Consider the following 20,144-nt stretch of genomic DNA (forward strand, 5'->3'; position numbering starts at 1 on the left):
CCATCCACACAGCCTGAAGCGCCGGCCCCCAGCCGTTCCTGACGTACCTGTTCCAAGATCACATTGATTCGGTCAACTTCACAGTCGATCAAGTAGCGCTTCTCCTGTCTCCTGTCCATTTCCTCAATGATGCGCCTGAGCTCCTGAGGGTCAGTGATGCTCCCCACAGACCTCGCCGTCACCTGCCAGTTGTTGGCGACAGCAGCCTCCATGATGCCTTGGAGTATGGAGTATCCTGGAAAAGAAGAAGCACTTCCTGTGTCACTATTACTGTGCCATGCACCGTCTTCCTCCACCCATTTATATGCCCTTTTATTTTTTATGAGATGGTTTCATAAATAAATGACAAACAACTGTGGTTTTGTCGAGTAATGTATTGATATTTTATTTTACTAGGTGCCACATTATGTACCAGATTTGTGCTTATTGTTCCTTAAATTATACAAAATGGAATTTAGTTTTTTGTGTGAGGAATAAATAAGCCACTAATGTATTCAGTTATATATTACATTACAGTGCATAAAGTAATGATTCAGTAAAGTATGCAGAATGCTTTAATAATAAATACAGATTTTTTTAAATGATGTATCATTATTTGTTTATGGTGGTGAATTTGTAAATTACTTTATGATTATTCTGATGTATTCTAAATGGATTCTCTTAACGTGGTGTGAATGAATATCCGTCACTGTCTCTGTGTGTTGTATGGTGTGGTAGAACCATGATTGGCCATGGCCCCCCTCAGCAAAGACCCAAGCAAGGGGCTGAATGCCGCAGACTTCTCCTGTTTAAACAGCTTGTTCAGGACATTTTTGTGTGACATTATTGTACTACAGTGAATGGAGAGATGACAGGCACAATTATTTGAGATGAATTCAGCAATAAAAAGTCAACATGTCAGAATAAATGGAGGCTCTGCTGACAGTCTCTAACGACAGTGCGCTGTCCTTGGGATAAAACAGACTTGTGAAGTCACAATGGATAAAAGACAAAAGATAATTTTTCAGTGCTTTACATTTTTAACAAAAAAAAAAATTGTCATTGTCTGGGACATATTGCTGGAATGAGAACATTTTCATACATATGTAAATGCATATCTGAATTGAGTTCTCTGTGCCAGCGTGGCCTAATGACACACTTCCATCTGATTTATGCTGTGTGATCAATCTGGGCAATGAACAGCAGTGAGGTTCTCTCTTCTTTGGTGAGCTACTTGAAAAGGTTCTGCTCAGTAGATGGAACGCAGCTTAAAACAGACAGACGGAGTCTGAGCTGCACATGGGCGTGGGGGATTTATTATAGTAATGTTGTACTGTAATTATGTAATAATAATAGTAATAATAAAGCTCTGTTATCATTATACAGACCAAATTTTAAGAACATGCCAGCGTTGGTGGGTAGTGCTGGGTATGTCGTCTCAGGTATGTCCACATCTTGAGCCCATCTCTCAGCATTCTACCTAGTGCTCAGCTGACTGGCTTCCCAATAAGCCCCTCCCCCACCATCGACTGTTAGCATTCCCAGCATGCACCATCCGCTGTGGCTCTCTTCTCTCTGCAGCGTGACCTTTTTAGAGGAAAAGGCCCTGTTAAGGCGATTGAAATGACTGTGGTGCCCAAGCCCGACCAAAAGACCTCCCTATTATACCCCTACCTCGTTTCCCATTGAGAACAATGCGATTGGATCTGAGGAACATTTTGCCGAGGTTTCTCCCCTGTGAGTCTGATGCAAAGTTCAACAGTCTTCAAAAATAAGGTCTGATGGACTACTGGACCTTAACTTCCTCATGTGGTGCTGCTGGTGTAGGTGATACGGCTTTTCATAGGACACATTACACTGTCCCCAAATCCAATTTACCCCGGAATAGGTGACTTTCGCACAACAGGCTGTTCATAAATTGGAGAAATACAGGGAGCAAATATCACATATTGAAAAGGAATATGTAAATAACCCCATATTTAGAGGAGAAACAAGAAAAGGCATAACGTTTCTGGCTGAAGATATGAAATATAAATGTGCATTCATTACAGTTAAATGCACCCATCTCAGCACTGACATCCAGGGCATATACAGTAAATTCCCAGCAGCTCAGCAGAACTGCGCTACATAAAACTCTTATGAGACGCGCGCCGCACTGATCTGACGTGACTTCACTACCAATGTGGCCCAGCGGTAGCAAGACGCTTTTAGCGCCTACGTTCTGTATTATTAACACACGTGGAGAGTTTTGGGGAGAGCAGGCAAGACCACAAGGTGCTGATACTGGCAGAGCAGAGGTCGGGTTACTGAGTGTTAACTTTCGAGGTGCCAGCGTTATACTGAAGCTTGAGATGTGACAATATAGTCAGGATTTTATTAACCCATTAAAGGACATACCCAAAATCAACCTCAGCAAATGCAGGGACTATTAGTATAATTTTGGCATCATTACATTTTGGTATGAAATACTTCTGAGATTACTGTAGGTACAGCATCTTAACCATAACCTGAAGCAAAAATGCTGCTAAAAAAGACGATATTACAGGACTTTTGTAATCAAACCTGTCCATTTGGACCCATGTCATGGCAGAGGAGGTGCCAACACTGCCCTATGATATCATGTTATAATTTAACTTAAGAGCAGTGTAATCATTACACTTTCGAAAATATTAAAACTGGAGCAGAATTTATATTGCAATATGCATGCCGGTGGGGAGAGCAGTGGGAGGGAGCAGAGCCACGGGACAGACAAGTGGGACCTCTTTACCGTGGCTGTGTGGAAGACGAAGGAGGCGGGCTGGAGCGTGAACCGAGAGAGCCGTTGTGGGCCAGGCAGTGGGTTGCCAACTGTCCAGAATTGTCCTGAATATTTTGTTCCTAAATATGGGTGATTTTGATTGGATTCATTTTGTATTTGTAATTGCCCTAAAATAAAATGTTAATACATCACAAATATCTGCCTTTGTCTGCAAAATGTTCAATGTGCTGAAAAGAACTGGGACAAGTTTGTGACTGTAGATGGTTTAGGCCTAAAACTTCTACAGGGTGATGGCCCTATCATGGGCATGATAAAGCAGTGACGTGTGTCCCGTTTTTGATGACCAATGGGCAGACCTTGTGTGTGCATGCAGGCATGGCGTTTGATATGCACCTACATCAGTTTCGTGTCTTGCTTGTTTATGTGCATTGGAATCGTTGGCGCTTTAAGTTGAGATTCTGTATAAATTAGTCCACATTCAGTGTGTGTTTAAACTGTTCAAAGTGAAGATGTGCTGAGCCATTTTAGAGTGAGCATATGAGAATATTTACGTCTTATTTAATACTTAGATGTGTCCATGAATGTCAGCTTTAGTTCAACAATCAGAACTCTTTAATAAACAAGGTGATGACATGCAAAAAAGGGTGCAAGGGGTGCAAAACTTGCAGTCAAGTTATCCAGAGTCAAACATGTGTTACATGCTTCAATGACACAATGGCACTGAGCACCGGTTCAGCGTCATTAAATGACAAATGTCACCCAATTCCATGTTTGTACCAATCATGCGACTTGAGTCATGTGACATCTGAACTTTTTTACTCAAGTTAAAGTAAAAAGTAAACAGACTTAAAGTAGGACAAAAGCACCATTTTTAGGGAAAGGTTTGCTTGTACTTGGACGTGGAGTCAAGTAGAGAAAAATCAAGTGAGACAAAAAGCATCGTTGGCCACAAATTTCTGAATGCATTCAAAAAATAAAAGTGCTTAAAAGATTGAGGGATCGCAACCTCAATGTGCCTGGTGTTGAAAAACTTTATTGCTATGCAGATAGATATTAGCCTACACATAAATATTATCTGTCAGATTTCAAAGCCTAGACAATGACATTAAATGCATAACATATGACTCACTTCTATTTAACAGCAAGAGATCATATGCAGGACTTTAAGTGCTATGTGAGAACTACCCACATCATTGTGTGTGTGCATTGCGGGGGAGAGGCAGACGAAAGACACAGCCAATGATGTGAATTTGTACATGTCATCATTCAAAAGTCCCTTTACAAAACAGATAACTACACCACAAAAAGCTGTATGTACAGTTCAGCCAAAAGTTTGGACACACCGTTTCATTCAACGTGTTTTCTTTATCTTCATGACCATTTACGTTGGTAGATTCTCACTGAAGGCATCAAAACTATGAATGAACACATGTGGAGTTCTGTACTTAACAAAAAGTGGAGACCTGACCTCCACAGTCACCGGACCTGAACCCAGTCCAGATGGTTTGGGGTGAGCTGGACCAAAAAGTGCAAAACACCTCTGGGAACTCCTTCAAGACTGTTGGAGAAGCATTTCAGGTGACGACCTCTTGAAGCTCATCGAGAGAACGCCAAGAGTGTGCAAAGCAGTAACCAGAGCAAAGAAACTAGAATATAAAACATGTTTTCACTTATTTCACCTTTTTTTGGGATCGTGATTCGAACCGGCAACCTTCTGATTACGGGGCTTCCTTAACCGCTAGACCACCACTGCCCCTGAAATCTTACAAACCTTCCCTGACCAGGAATCGAACCTGGGCTGTGGGGCGAAAGCGCTGAATCCTAACCACTAGACCACCAGACACACTGAGGTAAGGCCAGGAATGTGGAATGTGTTGCTGGTCTTGACTCGACTCTCCATCAACCATGGAATTTCCACTAAGACACTCACCAATTTTATCAGTCGTTTCACTGAGCTACGATTTACATTCATCATCTTGTGTGCATAAATACAAATGCACCAGTTGCGTGACCATGATGACCTCACCATTACTCCTGTTGGACGGGTTCTCTGGGACAAAGCCCCGGGTCCTCCGGAATCCAGGGTTTGCCACCACCTGTGATTTTTGTCGAGAGCGTTGGTGTTGAGCCCTTGTGGTGGGGGCTATGTGATACCTAGGTGATGCCTGAGCAGGGGTGCTTTATATGTTAGACTCTCCCACACCCCATATCCTGCATTAATGGTGTCCCATGTACGCTACGTATTTTTGGGTAGACTATGTTTTCGGCCATCGCACTGTTTCTGTTTTGTTTATTAAAACCACTTTTACTTTCAAAATGTTGAGCATTTGCACCCTACACTAAAGCTAAGCTAGTACTAGACCATCAAAACTCTCATCCAGATTATCGCCAGGAATGCAATCATGCCAACGTCAGGTCTTTACTGCCAAATTCTACCAGAGAGACTTTCCAACCAGAGGAAATAACACAGTGGATCATGTTTAATGCAACATTACAAAGGCATACACAGCATCCCCCTCCCCCAGCTCGCACACTGTGATTTCCCATCATACTCGGGCAAAGACCACCACACAAACAGAGAGTCTGGTCTGAAGGTCGTATCTCGAGACTGCAGGACGGTTTGAAGAACGTAGACTGGGATCTGTTTAAACATATCTCCACCCAGGGCAGTCTGAGAGACTTGGATGACAATGCAAGACCTGTAAGAACACTCGGACATTCCCCAATCACAAGCCATTGATGAACGGGGGAGTTGAAAACCTGCATTCCACGCAGGCAATCCGGTGGCCTACTCTATGGCCAGGGCTAACCTGAAGAGAGTCATTAGGAAAGCAAAGCACTCCTGCAAGGTAAAGATCAAGGAGCACTTTGATAACTCTTATCCCAGACACATTAAGCAAGGTGTTAAATCAATCACGGACTACAAAAGCAACAACTGTCCATCCAGCTCAGCAGACTACTCTCCTTGAAGATCTTAATCACTTCTTTCCACGGTTCAACAAGCAGACACTATGCTGCTAGAGGCCTCCACGGGTGTCCAGGTGCTCATTCCACAGGACTGCTTACAGGGAAGAAGAGGCTCCAGGGCAGTGGTGGACTAGTGGGTAAGTAAGCGGACCCGTAATCGGAAGGTTGCCAGCTCGAATACCCAAACCCCAAACCTGCCATTGAGCTAAGCACCATCTCCACACGCTGCTCCCCGGGCATCTTTCATGGCTGCTCACCAAGGGTGATGGTTAAATACAGAGGACACATTTAATTGTGTCACCATGTGCTGTGCTGCAGTGTTTCACAATGAAAATCACTTCACTTTCACATTTTTACCCCATCAAATACTTCAGAACAGCATCTACTCTAAGTGCACCTCAGAGAATAAGAAGACCCTCCAATTCATCATAAAGATGGCCCAGTGCATCATTAGGACCCAACTCCCAACTCTAGAGGAGATCTCCATAACCCAGTGTAGACACACAGAGAAGAACAACATTAGAGATGAGATGTACCCTGCACACACACTCTTCACCCTGCTGCCGTCTGGAGAGCTCTACAGGTTCCTGGTTTACATTTACATTTTACATTTACAGCATTTATCAGACGCCCTTATCCAGAGCGACTTACAATCAGTATTTGCCCCCAGGAGCAACTTAAGGTTAAGTGTCTTGCTCAGGGACACAATGGTAGTAAGTGGGATTTGAACCCGGGTCTTCTGGTTCACAGGCGAGTGTCTTACCCACTAGGCTACTACCACCTTGTTTAGGAACAATTTCTTCCCCACCGCCATCAAACTGCTGAACTCCCAGCATGCCCCCTAATTAACATCAGGACTCACTGGACACACACATGCACATGCTGCTACCATGGATTTGTACATGCACACACACTTACCCCACGTATTTAATGCTGTGATATTCGTAATATTTGTGCATTTTACCTCATTCTATGTGTCTTTGGACACATTTGCAATTACTATGTATAATAATGGTTTAAGTGCAATATCTGCTGTGCAATGCCACACTTCTTTACTTATTCTAATTATCTCTAGAATGTAACTTTACTTTATAGCGGTGAACACCCTACGTTGGGCCGGTGTCCCATCTTGGGTGCGTCCCTGCTCTGCGCCCACTTTTCCTGGGATGGGCTCCAGTTCCAAGTATGACTAAGTGGTTTTGGAAATTGAGTTAGTATGAGTGAAATTTTAACTGCGCTAAAATACTAGTATCGTACACTTAGTTTTTATACACTAAAAATACTGAAATTTAACAGCATTTTAACTCAAATTTTACACTCTGGGTTTACTGCCATGTTATAACCAACACAGGGGACTATTAACATTTTTTTACATCACTGTGAGGTCAACTTACCAAAAACAGAACTTAAAGATGCATAATTACACAAAAACACTTATATAATATAATTTGCTAACATTACTGTCAGGATTGACTGCAGCTGTGCTCAACACCGGTGGCCAATCCTGACAGCGCTTAAATGCCCGATGTTTCCGCCCCTTCCAGGTCTCCGGCATTTTCGTGGACGTTAGTGCACTGTTGAGTAATTGTGTATTTTCATTTCTGGCAATCGCCACACGCCTGCGGGCAAGTTTACTTTCTTTATTGTAGTTAAATAGTTTTCGGCCACCGCGCCGCTGTTTATTTGTATTTATTGTTTATTTGTTAATAAAACCCCCTTCCCAGCATGTCAAACCTCTGCGCTTCCTTCCCCGTACGTCCGTAGTCGTGACAATAACTAATTAAAATGAGGGCTGCAAGGCACCAAGGCACCAAGTCTGGCCAACTAAAGATCTTTTGGATGTTTACGGTTTGTTTACTCCTGAGTGTCATATTTGCCTTGTCTTGAATGTTTTCATCTTTGATTATCAGTATAAATTTATCCTCGCTGTGTCCTGTCCTCATTTTGTCATTTGGTTTTTTACTTGTTTAGTGTGTTTCCCGTGGCCTGTTTCATTTATTAATATGCTGTGTTGTCATAGATCTATTTCCTGATAATGTGTATTGTTTCATCATGTCACCTTCAGCATTGTCACCAGTGCAACAAAATAATACCGGCAATCACAATTTTGCTGACATTTGAAACAGATCTGCAAAAATGTAATTTGTAGTGCTAAAACCCTAGTGCATTGTAGAAGGGTATGAAGGTAAGACCGAGGTTGTTAATACTGACTGTCGTCTGACAAAGAGAAATGCATCACCTCTCATGGGGTAATATGTGTAGACGTTGTGTCAGTTTGTATAAACACAATGAGCAATGACTGTAAATTTCATTATAGCAAGTGTCAGGATTGACTGCAGCTGGGCTCATCACCGGTGGCCAATCCTGACAGCGCTTAAAAGCCAGACATTTCCGCCCCTTCGGGAGGAATGGCATTTTCGTGAACTCATTCTGAACTTGAATTCCCCGAGTGAATGTCTTTATGTTTTTGAGGTTTAGTTTATGTTCTTTATTTAAGTTAAATTGTTTTCGGCCACCGCACCATTCTTTATTTGTGTTTATTGTGTGTTTGTTAAAAAAAACCCTTCCCAGAATGTCCTGCATCTGCGCTTCCCTCCCCCGTATGTCCGTAGTCGTGACAGCAAGTTATATTTAAGTCTAAATGCTTGTGCTTAATGTGTTTATTTATGGATGTTTAATAGGTCAGAATATGATTGTCATGAAAAATGCATCGCATGTGCAAACTTTATTAATTTTGACATACAGTATAATATATTATATAACTCATTGAGAATATCAGTATAAATCTGGACGTAGGTATTCTCAGAACTTGCTATAATTTCCACTGTGTTGTAAAAAGAGGTCATTACAGTTGAATAACTGTAGAAAGAATCGTTCTTTCTGCTCATTCCGAATTGTACAGCTGTCCATTCAAAGTAAAATATCCATGGTTTCCTGTCAACCAGGACACAGCATAGTTTCACACAAAGCAGGGATGGAGAAAAGGCTGGTCTTATCAGTCTCTGAGTGCCCAGAGATCTACAACACGACATCATCGCCTTACCAGGAGTTTAGAAAACACAAACTATGCGGCCAGTGCAGCAAAATGTATTTTATAGTTTAAACTTTGCTTCCTCTTCTGCACGCTGCCCATGCTCTGACCATTCGCCTGGTCCATTCTCCCCTCTGCGGCATCACTGCAGCTGCCTCCACAACTCCCCGGGTTGTCACCAACGCTGACTGTCACCAGCCAACCCAGCATGTCTTCCCGTAGCAACCGTGACAATAACGGACGGAGCAGAGTCTGGGGTCTGAACCGAGGGTCGAGTTAAATAGTCAGCTAGATCAGTTCAGGAACATGCAGCATGAGCTGGACGCTCTGATGCAGCCATGATGCGCCATGAAACTGGTTATACTTTAATACAAAACCTCCTGCTGGCTGCTGGGCAAAGATGCACAAGCCGACCTTAAACACAAGGAGATGAACTCCTGCGCCGAACACTGTTTTAATTATTAATAATAACTAAATAATAGTAATTACAAATAATAATAACTAAAATGTGTTTTTAGAATGATGGTACATGTGGTCCAGGAAGTAGTGAAACAGTCTCAGAATGAACTGATTTAAATGATGGGAAGTTGCTGTATTTGTGTCCATACGTGGGTGAAAGGAAAGAGGAAGGACATGCAGGATAATCATAGTCGCTCTCAAGCTGCTTATGAAATGAGTCTGAGTTTCTTCTCTGGCGGTGCCGGTATCAGCAGGTCCGGTTGAGACTTTTGCGAGAGCTGGAGTCAGAGTGGAAGATTGCGCAGCAGATTTTTTTGATAATTTCATACGGTTTGATATCGGTCCCCTCGGACATCCGCCCACTCTGCACTAATCAGACTGCAGCCTCTTCGTCACTTTATCTTTATCACTTCTCTGATTGGGCCAGAATGAATGCCTACTACGTGCTTAATCTCCTGGCTTTTAAAAAAATTAAAATGACCCTGCAGTTGCTGAGATATTCTCAGTTTGTTTTGGGTAAGATTAATGCAGAGATGTAGGAATTTCCATTGGTCTGTGTGCACGAATGGCGACTCGTTTGACAAATCAATCATGATGCAGAATTCACGTATCTAACATTGTTCACCGATAACATGGATCCAAACACAGCATTGGGGCTTAAATCTCTCATATTATACAAGTCGACTACTGCAGCTTTAAAATGATGTCACGTGTGGGGGTGTGACATTGCCAACCCCTTCTTTTCCTGTCTTTTCAAAATGGCTGCAATCAGCACAAGCACATTTTATGGAAAAAAGAAAGTTAAACATGATAATTATATTTCAAATATTTTTAGTGATATATTTCATATATTAATTTCCGAAACTTAACATCTGATAATTGATTTCAGTGCAGTTGACTAATTTATTAATTTGTACTGTAGTGCATGTCAGTTCTTTCACAGAAGCAGAGAGAATTCTCGACAGAATCATTGTTTCTAGGAGAGAGTGAGATGGGTAAGAGGAAGATGCAGATGTAATAAATAAAGACACAAGGCCAGCTGAAGCAAACCACCGTCATATCTGGGCCAAAATCAAAATGCAGGCATCTGACATGTTTGATTATGAGCAAAAAAGGAAGAATAGCATAAAGAAATGTATTAGTGTAAATTGATAAATGGATACAGTGGGTTCTCCCATGAAATATTTCACTTTTTGTTATATTGCAGCCATTTCCTTCAATAATTTATATTGACAGAAAAACACAGAATTGTTGACATTTTGGCAGATTTATTAACAAAGAAAAACTGAAATATCACATGGTTCAATTCAGACCCTTTGCTGTGACACTTATATATTTAACTTGAATTTCATTTGAGTCCAGCTAGGTTTGATTCTACTGACTGGACTTGATGATAAAGCCACACCCCTGTCTATATAAGACCTTACAGCTCACACTGCAGGTCAGAGTAAACACTGTTCAGGACCTCAGACTGGGCTGAAGGTTCACCTTCCAACAAGACAATGACCCTGAGCACACAGCTAAAATAAAGAAGGAGTAGCTTCCCAACAACTCCATCACTGTTCTTGAATGGCCCAGCCAGACCACTTACCTAAACCCAATTGAAAGTGAAAAATGAAATTGAAGTGATTGGCACTTGTGATACACAGCAGCACAGCACACGGTGCACACAGTGAAATTTGTCCTCTGCATTTAACCATCACCCTTGGTGAGCAGTGGGCAGCCATGACAGGCGCTCGGGGAGCAGTGTGTGGGGACGGTGCTTTGCTCAGTGGCACCTCAGTGGCACCTTGGTGGATCGGGATTCGAACCAGCAACCTTCTGATTACGGGGCCGCTTCCTTAACCGCTAGGCCACCACTGCCCCTGTCCACCAACGTTTACCATCCAACCTGCCAGAACTGGAGAGGATCTGCAAGGAGGAATGGCCGAGGATCCCAAAATCCAGGTGTGAAAAACTTGTTGAATCGTTCCCAAAAAGACTCATGGCTGTATAAGATCAAAAGGGTGCTTCTACTAAGTACTGGGCAAGCGGTCTGAACACTTATTACCAGGTGATATTTCAGTTTTTCTTTGCAAGCAAATCTGCCAAAATGTCAACAATTCTGTGTTTTTCGGTGCTGTGTGTACAGTAATAAGGGAAAAATGAGCTAAATGGCTGCTGTATAACAAAGAGTGAAACATTTTACAGGGTCTGAGTTCTTTCCATACCCACTGTAGAAGGATACATAGATTCGTTATTAATCCCAAAGGGAAATTGTTACAGAACAGTATAGAATTGCTCAACTCTACTTCAATGATTTAGATTCATGGCTGTGTTGGAAGAACACAAAATTGAAGATGATGGTACCTCAGTGACACGCAGTGGTAGGAGCACACTGCAGTACTTCCAGCAGTACACGAAAAACTAACAAGAAGCACTTGGATTTTATTGATTTTTCACACTAACAAAATCCTGTTGTGCACTGACGTGCATGTTGTAAAAATGAGATAAAATGAGCTACAAACGAAATAATCTTTGCCGTTTGTTTATCACCCCAACACCTGATTTTTATTGAAATAATTTTTTTCTCCCTGGGTCTCTGAAGGATATGAAGGATGATATTAATAAAGAATATTGCTCCGATCCTCTGCTTCGAAACAGTTGAAGACTCTTCTGTTCGCAAGAAGCATGAAGAAGTTCTTCTTAACCTAATGAAGCACAACACTGAGGCAAGAGGCATTTTGGTCCTAATTAAAATGATCTAGTGCTAAGTGTTGTTCTAATCGGACAGACAACCAATGCAGGACTCAGCATAGATGTGATGCACTGTGGATCAACAAAAGAGCATGCCTACAGACTCTTAAAATAGCTTTTATATTATACAGTCTGCAGAGTGCACGCACACACACACACACACACACACACACACACAGCCCGTGGACGCAGGGGCTACAGACTGCTCAAGTGCACCCAAGGCTTTGGCTTCTCACACACAGAGACATTCATCCAATATGCTGCAAGAGCCCCACACACTTGAGCACACAGTACAATTACCTGTTATATCAGTCCCCCTGAGTCATAAAGACAGGAAAAAACTCGCGGCAGAATGAAATTTTAGTCTTCCCTCAGTGCTGAAAGAAAGCACTTCTGTTGGCAAGGCCAGTAACAATTATACGTACCCACCAGCAGAACCATTGTTATCTCCTTATCGTCTCAGAATCCAGATTGTCGGAGGAATAATCAAACTGTTATATAATCATGTGATTTTCCGCTGGAAAACGGAGGAAAACTGCAAGCACGGAGACACAGTGGCATATTCTAGACTGGCTTTATTACTTATTTCTTGCCACTGTACATGTGTTGATGACACAACCTCATGAAAGACATGAAAAAGATCAGGCACCAGCCCACAGGGAATAGGTGCCAATGTAAGCAATCTTCCAAATCTTCCAGCAAGTCTATTCCAGCCTTCAGCAGAAGGACAATGCAAGGCTCTTCTTCATCATTCATTCAATCTTTCACTGCACAAATGATGTTTATTTGTGTAGAACTGGCCTTGCACTTGAAGAAATGGCCCTTTTCAATGGCCCTTTTAAAAATCAACTGCATAGCTACATTTTTGTTGCTATAATTTCATCCACAAAAATAAGGTCATTAGAATAAAATATTGACTAAATATTTCTGCTTTCATCAACAAGTCAAAACATGACAGACACATGGTCTGTCAGACCTCAATCCTTTCTTCCACTTTTTTACTAATGAACCTAAAACTGCAGCTCAACAGTAAAACTACTAAAATGCCACCAAACACAGTAACACAACTTGGTTGTGATGCACATGACACACTCACCATTGATTAGCCAAGACATTGACCAAATCGCTAATATTAAATTATGGAAATGAGTGAAATGCACACACAGACACGTACAGATGATTGTTACAGATGAAGTAAGACAGTAGCTGCATGCTTTCAAGGACTGTGCATAAACTTGGATTATTTCTGTAATCTTTGTATTTTTTTTCTATAAGATTTGAACTATACCGTATATTGTTAGTCGTTTTTATACTGCTGTGCTTGAGACACACCATCAACCGGAATCAAATTCTGCGTGTGTGTTCACTCACATACTTGGCAATAAACACAAATCTGATTCAGATTATTTTGGCAAAATCCAATAACATTGAACTCCTCGCTCCACGCCATCAGATTTTAAGGTTCACTTCCTTCATTTACTTGCCTGTTATACGCAGCATAGGTCACCCTCAAATTCATGTAAAATGAGTCCTGAGATGGAGCCAGGTGGACCATGCTCTTCAACATTTACTGACTGTGCTTCTGCTGTAGAGAGGAGTTTCTGTTTACTGTGAAGAGGAGCTGAGCCATTATTACACATTCGACTGGTGGTCTTATTTTCAACATATTGTAACACCACAGCATTTACATGGGTTGCGGCTCGAAGCAGAATACAGGTCATTTTCTGTTGTGTAACATTGTGATGCGGAGAAAAAGAAAACAAAATGCTCCTGGGTGCAATTTCATGGTTTATGGATCTGGCAAAGGGTAGGAGGAGAGATGGGTTTATTCCAGATTCAGTTAACAGTGCCTGCTGCAGTCCAGGCAATCCAGCTCTATCGTGCACATATTGGTGGGGGATTCTCTACACAAAAATGTAGATCAGAAGTGTGTAGTGAAATCCCACCTCTACATCCCCTGAGTTCCTTGTGGCTCTTGTTTGTGATACCGGTGCCAGCGTGTCCTTTTCCCTTCGTGTCACAGCCAGACCAAAATGGGTTTGACGTGATTCTCAAACACCAAAGGCACATCTGCTAGGGATTCCACTTTAGATATGGGCATTTTGACATGAATTCATATGAATCCCCTCTTATGAGGTACAGCTGAATCTCATGTATTATACAACAACAATGCTATACATAGAGCATGCTTCCATTTTCCATCGAACCCGTAACACTTCTCATACCTGCAGCCCAGCCACAAGGAAATCGGATTGGCGCAATGTCCACACTACTCTCTCGCCTCGCTTGCTCGCTCCAGATATTTTATTCAATTTGCGGTCATCGGGGAGCCGCTATCAACAAGCTGCAATCAATATCCTGGTTCTTCTGGGACACTTGGGATGTTTGGCAGCCATTTAAAAGTAAATCCACACAAAACATGCAAATTTATGCCCTTTTTATCATGATCACTGAATTTGATTGTGATGATCGATCGAGATTGTATCGTTTTTACAGCCCTATCTCATATACATATTTATCAGCTATTGCACACTCGCTCTACCCTGGACGGTCGTTTCTCTCTGACTCACTCACATCCCAGAGGGTCTTGAAAAGGGTCAAAGTGTGGGGACAGTCTCAACTGCAGGGCGTGTCATAGGCCACTGATGCATTTTTAAACCCGCATCCATCTCCATACAGCACAGTCCATTTTTTATTTTTGATTGCAGAAAAGCTGGCTGGACTGTGGAAAAATGCACCAAAACGGTCACATCCAAGTGACCTCAGCGCCTGCGGGAGTGAATAGAGCAGTGGGCGGGTCCGGACACTGGGCTGCTGAATGACTTATTACATATTCCTTGCTTGGCCATCAGGAGCTGGGATGAATCCCATGATCAGATTAGGGGCACAACACGACCGTCTCGTCACACATTTTCTTTCGTCAGGTGTGTTTTCTGGAACGTCCCACTCAATCCAAAATGACCTCATCTCTGCCCTTGCAGCCACTGTTTCTGATAATATCAAAGGTGGATGTTAGATATGCAGACAATACAGGTCAAATCTGGAGTGCTTCATTGCATTTTTGGATGTCAGAGTCTGTTTGAAGCTTTAAACATGCAGGGATCTAGTTTTACAGAACATTGTAGCACAAACTTAGGAAGGGGCTGCTCTAGTACACATATGAACAAATCTTCTCTGAAGCAGATGTTGGCTTTGATATTGTCTGGCTATGGACGTTCTTCACCTTGCTTTTGACAAGGAGAAGAGGATAGATGAGGCTTATCAAACAGATTAAAAAAACAGTTTAAATCTCACATCAGACATACAAAAAAAACACAAAATGTCTCCTTTTCTTAATCCTTATTAACATGTACCTGTTGCATCCTATATCCATCCCTATGGATACTTATCCATTGTACCCTGTTCTATCTAAGGGAAAAGGGAAGTGTTTATCTGGAAGTGTTATCTTTCTGTTTCTCTTTTTTATACACATAACTAAACTTTCAACATTTCATAAAATGATGCTTCATGCATTCACTCAGCCACGACAAATATGCAGCCTGCTGAAACCTATTACAACATGCTCTTCCACTCTTCCATTGTAAAAAGTGATTGTATTTGACATTATTATGAGGACACATTAAAATGAAATGTGTCCTCTGAAATGTGTCCTTAAACCTTTCAGCACAAAAGTCTCAGAATTGCGACAGGATGTCATAATAATCCTCTACAAAATTTTGAATGGATAACAGTGGAAGAGAGCCACAAGTCATTGATGTTTGTGAGGATGTAATTTGGCAATTCAGTCTCTGAAGGGGTCATGGGTCATGCCCAACATATGTTCTACTTTACAGAACATCTCAAACTTTAATCCCTTTTCGACAATAGCTTTTGAAATCTTGAGGTCAAAATCCAGTATAAAGAAACAAAAATATTGGACCCTAAAGAGTTAACCTGGCACCCTTAGTGAGCAGCAGGCAGCCATGAAAGGCACCCGGGAAGCAGTGTGTGGTTCAGGATTCTGCATCCTTACCCGCTACGTAAGGCCAGTATTCAGAAGGATTAAATTGAAGATCTAGATATAGTTTGCACATGATGTGGTGATTTCGTGCTCGGGAGGATGCAGTACAAGGGGACATTTTTTATGAGCCTCAGGAAAGTGCAGTAACAAATGCCGTGACAGCCTTGTGTGCCTGAGCCATTTAGGCTTCTTGGTGCAGTCAGATGTTGAGTGCGGGTGCAGTCTAACCAAGTGTGGTCATCTAATTATCCCATTTACACATACTTGGCTCTGGCACCCATGCCATCCTGCCAACTGTGCCAGCCTGCATTCATGGCTTGATTTAAAAGTGGCCCGGCTAAACAGGGCCTTTACTGCGAATTATCTAAGGCTAATGTAGAGTCAGGGCCTTTTTTATTCCAACGTCTCTTTTTACTTCCTTCTGCAAGACAGCCGTTCTCCTTCTGACCGCCAAGACATCAAGTGTTTAAAAGGCACTAATGTTGCACTGTAGAAAGCACAGGATGCTGGTCAGGGAAAACGCCATTAGAACAGACTGAATATGCTTCCACTACACCTGTATGTGGAAGAAATTCTGATATGTAGGTGAACCTAGTGTAAAATCCTTTTCACCTGAGCAGAATTTACCAGTGTAATTCCTGTGCAATAAGATAACTCTGACGAATTATGCTCCCTGCCACAGCTCTAGCTGATGTTAATTCATGTCTGAGTCACAGGTCGACCACTAATCGCCTTTTATCCATTTAGAGGTGTGAAAAATGTGTGTCATTACGCAAGTCATACAGCATTATCTGCCGGTGCTTAGCAACACACACACACACACACACACACACACACACATACACACTGCTGAAATGGGAAAGTATTTATCCCGCTTCCAAGGAACTGTGCGCACACACACAGAGGTATTGTTTAGTCTCATTTATTTATTACTTTCAATAATAAATACAAAGTAAAATTAAAAATTAAATGAAAAACAACCCCTCAATCTCATTTTTAATGTTTAATTTTACTTTACAAAAAGAAAAAATTAAATATAATGTGTTTTGCAGTGGAACTGAGAAAAATAAAGAATAACAGACTGCACTTTTATGCTGGAATTTGTATACATAGCACATTATTGATGACCACAACCACATAGGTACATTTGCTCACTAACAAAGAAATGATTGGTCTATAACAGGGGTCAGCAACCCACAGTTTTTGGAATTTTAAGATAATTGTGATCTTCATCAATATTTTTTTTTTTTGCGCTCAAAATATGCACCAGTAAAGTCATATATGGCCGCCACCCGGCCTGGCCACCCTCATCAGAGCTGAATTCGATTAGCATTCCAAAAAGCAAACAGCTGTTCAACAGTGACAGTACAAGCATGTTCACATGCACAGTGTAACGGGAACTCAGCTGTAGAGAATTAAAAGCAATGATCAGTGAGGCTAATCAGAACAAAAAGCTTCAATTTACTCGACTGGGGCAATGCAGGAAGATCATGTCTGATGTCCCCTGCCCTGATGGGCAGATAAAGTGATGCAACCATCATGTCCAGTTTCTACCCTACAAGCCTGTGAGGGGAGCACTATGATTGGGGTGGTTTGCCGTTTTTGAGGTCTTGGCTACCTGAACCTTCTGATCAACCAGGTTACTTGAAATTGAATTTCTTCTCACCTGATGGCACGGACGTATACCAAGATAACAATAAAATGCTTCATCAGGCACAAAGAGAGGATCAGGGAGCATGAGACATCATAGTCATATATGGAGTCCAGACCTTAACTCTATTGAGAATTGTTGGGATGTACTGGAGTCCCATCATCTCTACAAGATCTTAGCAAAAAATGTATGCAACTGTGGAGGTAAATAAATGTGACATTGCAGAAGCTGATAGAAAAACAACAACAACAACAGCCATAATCAAGGCAAAAAGCAATACAACAAAACGTGACTTTTTTATATACGGGAATGTGATTTGATTAAATAAAAATTCTATCAAATTTTAAGCAGGTCAAAGGACATGGTTGTCATGGTCAAACTAGCTAGTTAACCAATTTAACCAGATTCCTCTAATGTTGAGTCGCTAATCCTTTAAATTTTTTGCCAATTTCATTCCTACGTAATTGTCAGACAAAAACGGCAAGTCCAATGATGTAGAAGACCACTATAGGAGCAATAAATCCGATAAGATCAAACTCCCTTTAAACATTTGGGATTGTGAGGGTTCACCTAATCATACCTAATTTATTCATCAGGATATACAGCAGAACAGAAACAGGTTCATGACCTGTTGAAATTTATTTTATTTCATCCTGATTTAATTCATCCGGAGGGCAGCGGTGGCCTAACGGTTAAGGAAGTGGCCCCGTAATCCGAAGTTCGCTGTGTGCACAGTGTGCTGTGCATTACAATGACAATCACTTCACTTCACTTTACATTTCTGAAGGGAAGCAAAAAATGCTGACCTAATAAATCATTTCACAATCACAATTTTAAAAGAAATGAATCAGAAATCAGGCAGGAAAATGTTTTGCTGTCAATGTTTGCTCAAATGAAAAGCTTTTTGAGATTTGGTTTGTTACACGTCACAAACAATCTTCATTTCCAGCCTCCACCATGTTTAGTCTAAGAGCTGCTGTCTTGAGGAGAATATGATTCATAGCACATGGTGCTAGAAATGCTCTGAAACAGCCATCAGCAGCAGTTACTTCCTTCCGCTTAATATTTACTATAATAAATAATATTGGAATGAATATTATTTTCAAAACTCGCCTACAGTAAACCACGCCCATGCAGTCAATGGCTTCCTAATAACATTCAGTCACCTAAACACATGAGAGAGACTACAGTTACTACGTCTGGAGCTCAGGAAGAAGATAAGTTCATGCTAAGGGGAAGGCACTGCTGTACATTGCATGATTGCCAAGTACCACAAGACAAATTCTGCAAGAAACAAACCTGGCCAAGATTTTGAGAACTCTGGAGAGAAAAAGATGTCAGAGATGGAGCCCCAAGGAGCCCCAGACCTGGAATCTTAATTATTTCAAGGAAGCCAGTTGTGAGGGCTCATCCTTATCGTCCCAGAGGAACCCCTTTACTCCTGATTTTCTGGTTGCTCTGCGGTTTTCCTGAATAAACTCCAACTTGTTCAAAACTCTGCAGCTAGTGTTCTTACATGCACATTACGTCCGTATTGTCTTCTCTGCATTTACTTCCAGTTGAGTACCGTTCTGACCTTAAGATTCTCACTTATGAAACTTTGCATGGTCATGCCCCATGTCTTGGCCCCAGTTCAGTCTGGTCTGCCCTCACCTTAAAGTTTTGAGAAGGACACAAATACAGGTTTTCGCAAAGTTTGCTGCTTCGGTGTTTTTAGATTTTTTTGTCAGTTATTTCTTTGGTGTATTCAAATATTATTATGAGCATTTTATAAGTTACAGAGTATTTTATTGACAATTATATCAAGTTTATGCAAAGAATCAATATTTGCAGTGTTGCCCTTTTTTATTCAAGACCTCTGCAATTCGCCCTGGCATGCTGTCAATCAACTTCTGGGCCAAATCCTGACTGATGACGATCCGTTCCTTCATAACCAGTGCGTGTAGTTTGTCCAGGTCATGGACCCAAAATGTAATGTTTCAATGTTTCAATGATGTTCCATCATGCTGGAAATGGCTTTGTTCTTCACCAGACTGGTCTTGGATGGTTGGGAGAAGCTGATGTCAGAGGCTGATTCTATAATGAAGGCTGTGTTCTGGGGTAAAAATCCCTTGGATGAGAAGCAGCCCCACACATGAATGGTCTCAGGATGCTTCACTGTTGGCACCAGACAGGACTGATGTAGCGCTCACATTTACTTCTTCGGACAATTGTTTCTCCAGATGCCCCAAACAATCGGAAAGGGGCTTTATCAGAGAAAACGACTTTACCCCAGTCCTCAGCAGTCCAATCCCCACACTCTTTGCAGAATATCAGTCTGTCCTTGATGTTTATCTTTATTGCCCTTCTTCACACCAGGCCATCCACAAAAATTCTTTGCCTCACTATGTGTGCAGATGCACTTGCACCTGCCTGCTGCCATTCCTGAGCAAGATCTGCACTGGTGGCACCCTGATCCTGCATCTGAATCATCTTGAGGAGACGGTCCTGGAGCTTGCTGGACTTTCTTGGGCTCCCTGAAGCCTTCTTCTCAACACTTGAACTTCTCTCCTTGCAGTTTTTG

At 41.8% G+C, this 20,144-nt stretch overlaps 1 protein-coding gene across 8 annotated transcripts in view; it reads right to left on the reverse strand.

The window, feature by feature from the left end:
- The window catches only part of LOC114767758 (glutamate receptor 3-like), an 80,938-nt gene that overhangs the window by 33,411 nt on the left and 27,383 nt on the right, over positions 1-20,144 (reverse strand). For all 8 annotated transcript variants that reach the window (XR_003742979.1, XR_003742978.1, XR_003742980.1 and 5 more), the window contains exon 4: positions 48-235. Coding sequence is in view for 5 of the 8 variants with exons in the window: in XM_028959450.1 (XP_028815283.1) it covers positions 48-235 (188 nt within the window). In the remaining 3 variants the exon portion in view is untranslated. The remainder of the gene's footprint in view (positions 1-47; positions 236-20,144) is intronic.

This window comes from Denticeps clupeoides, chromosome 18 (assembly GCF_900700375.1).
Source record: "Denticeps clupeoides chromosome 18, fDenClu1.1, whole genome shotgun sequence".
Classification (NCBI taxonomy): domain Eukaryota; kingdom Metazoa; phylum Chordata; class Actinopteri; order Clupeiformes; family Denticipitidae; genus Denticeps; species Denticeps clupeoides.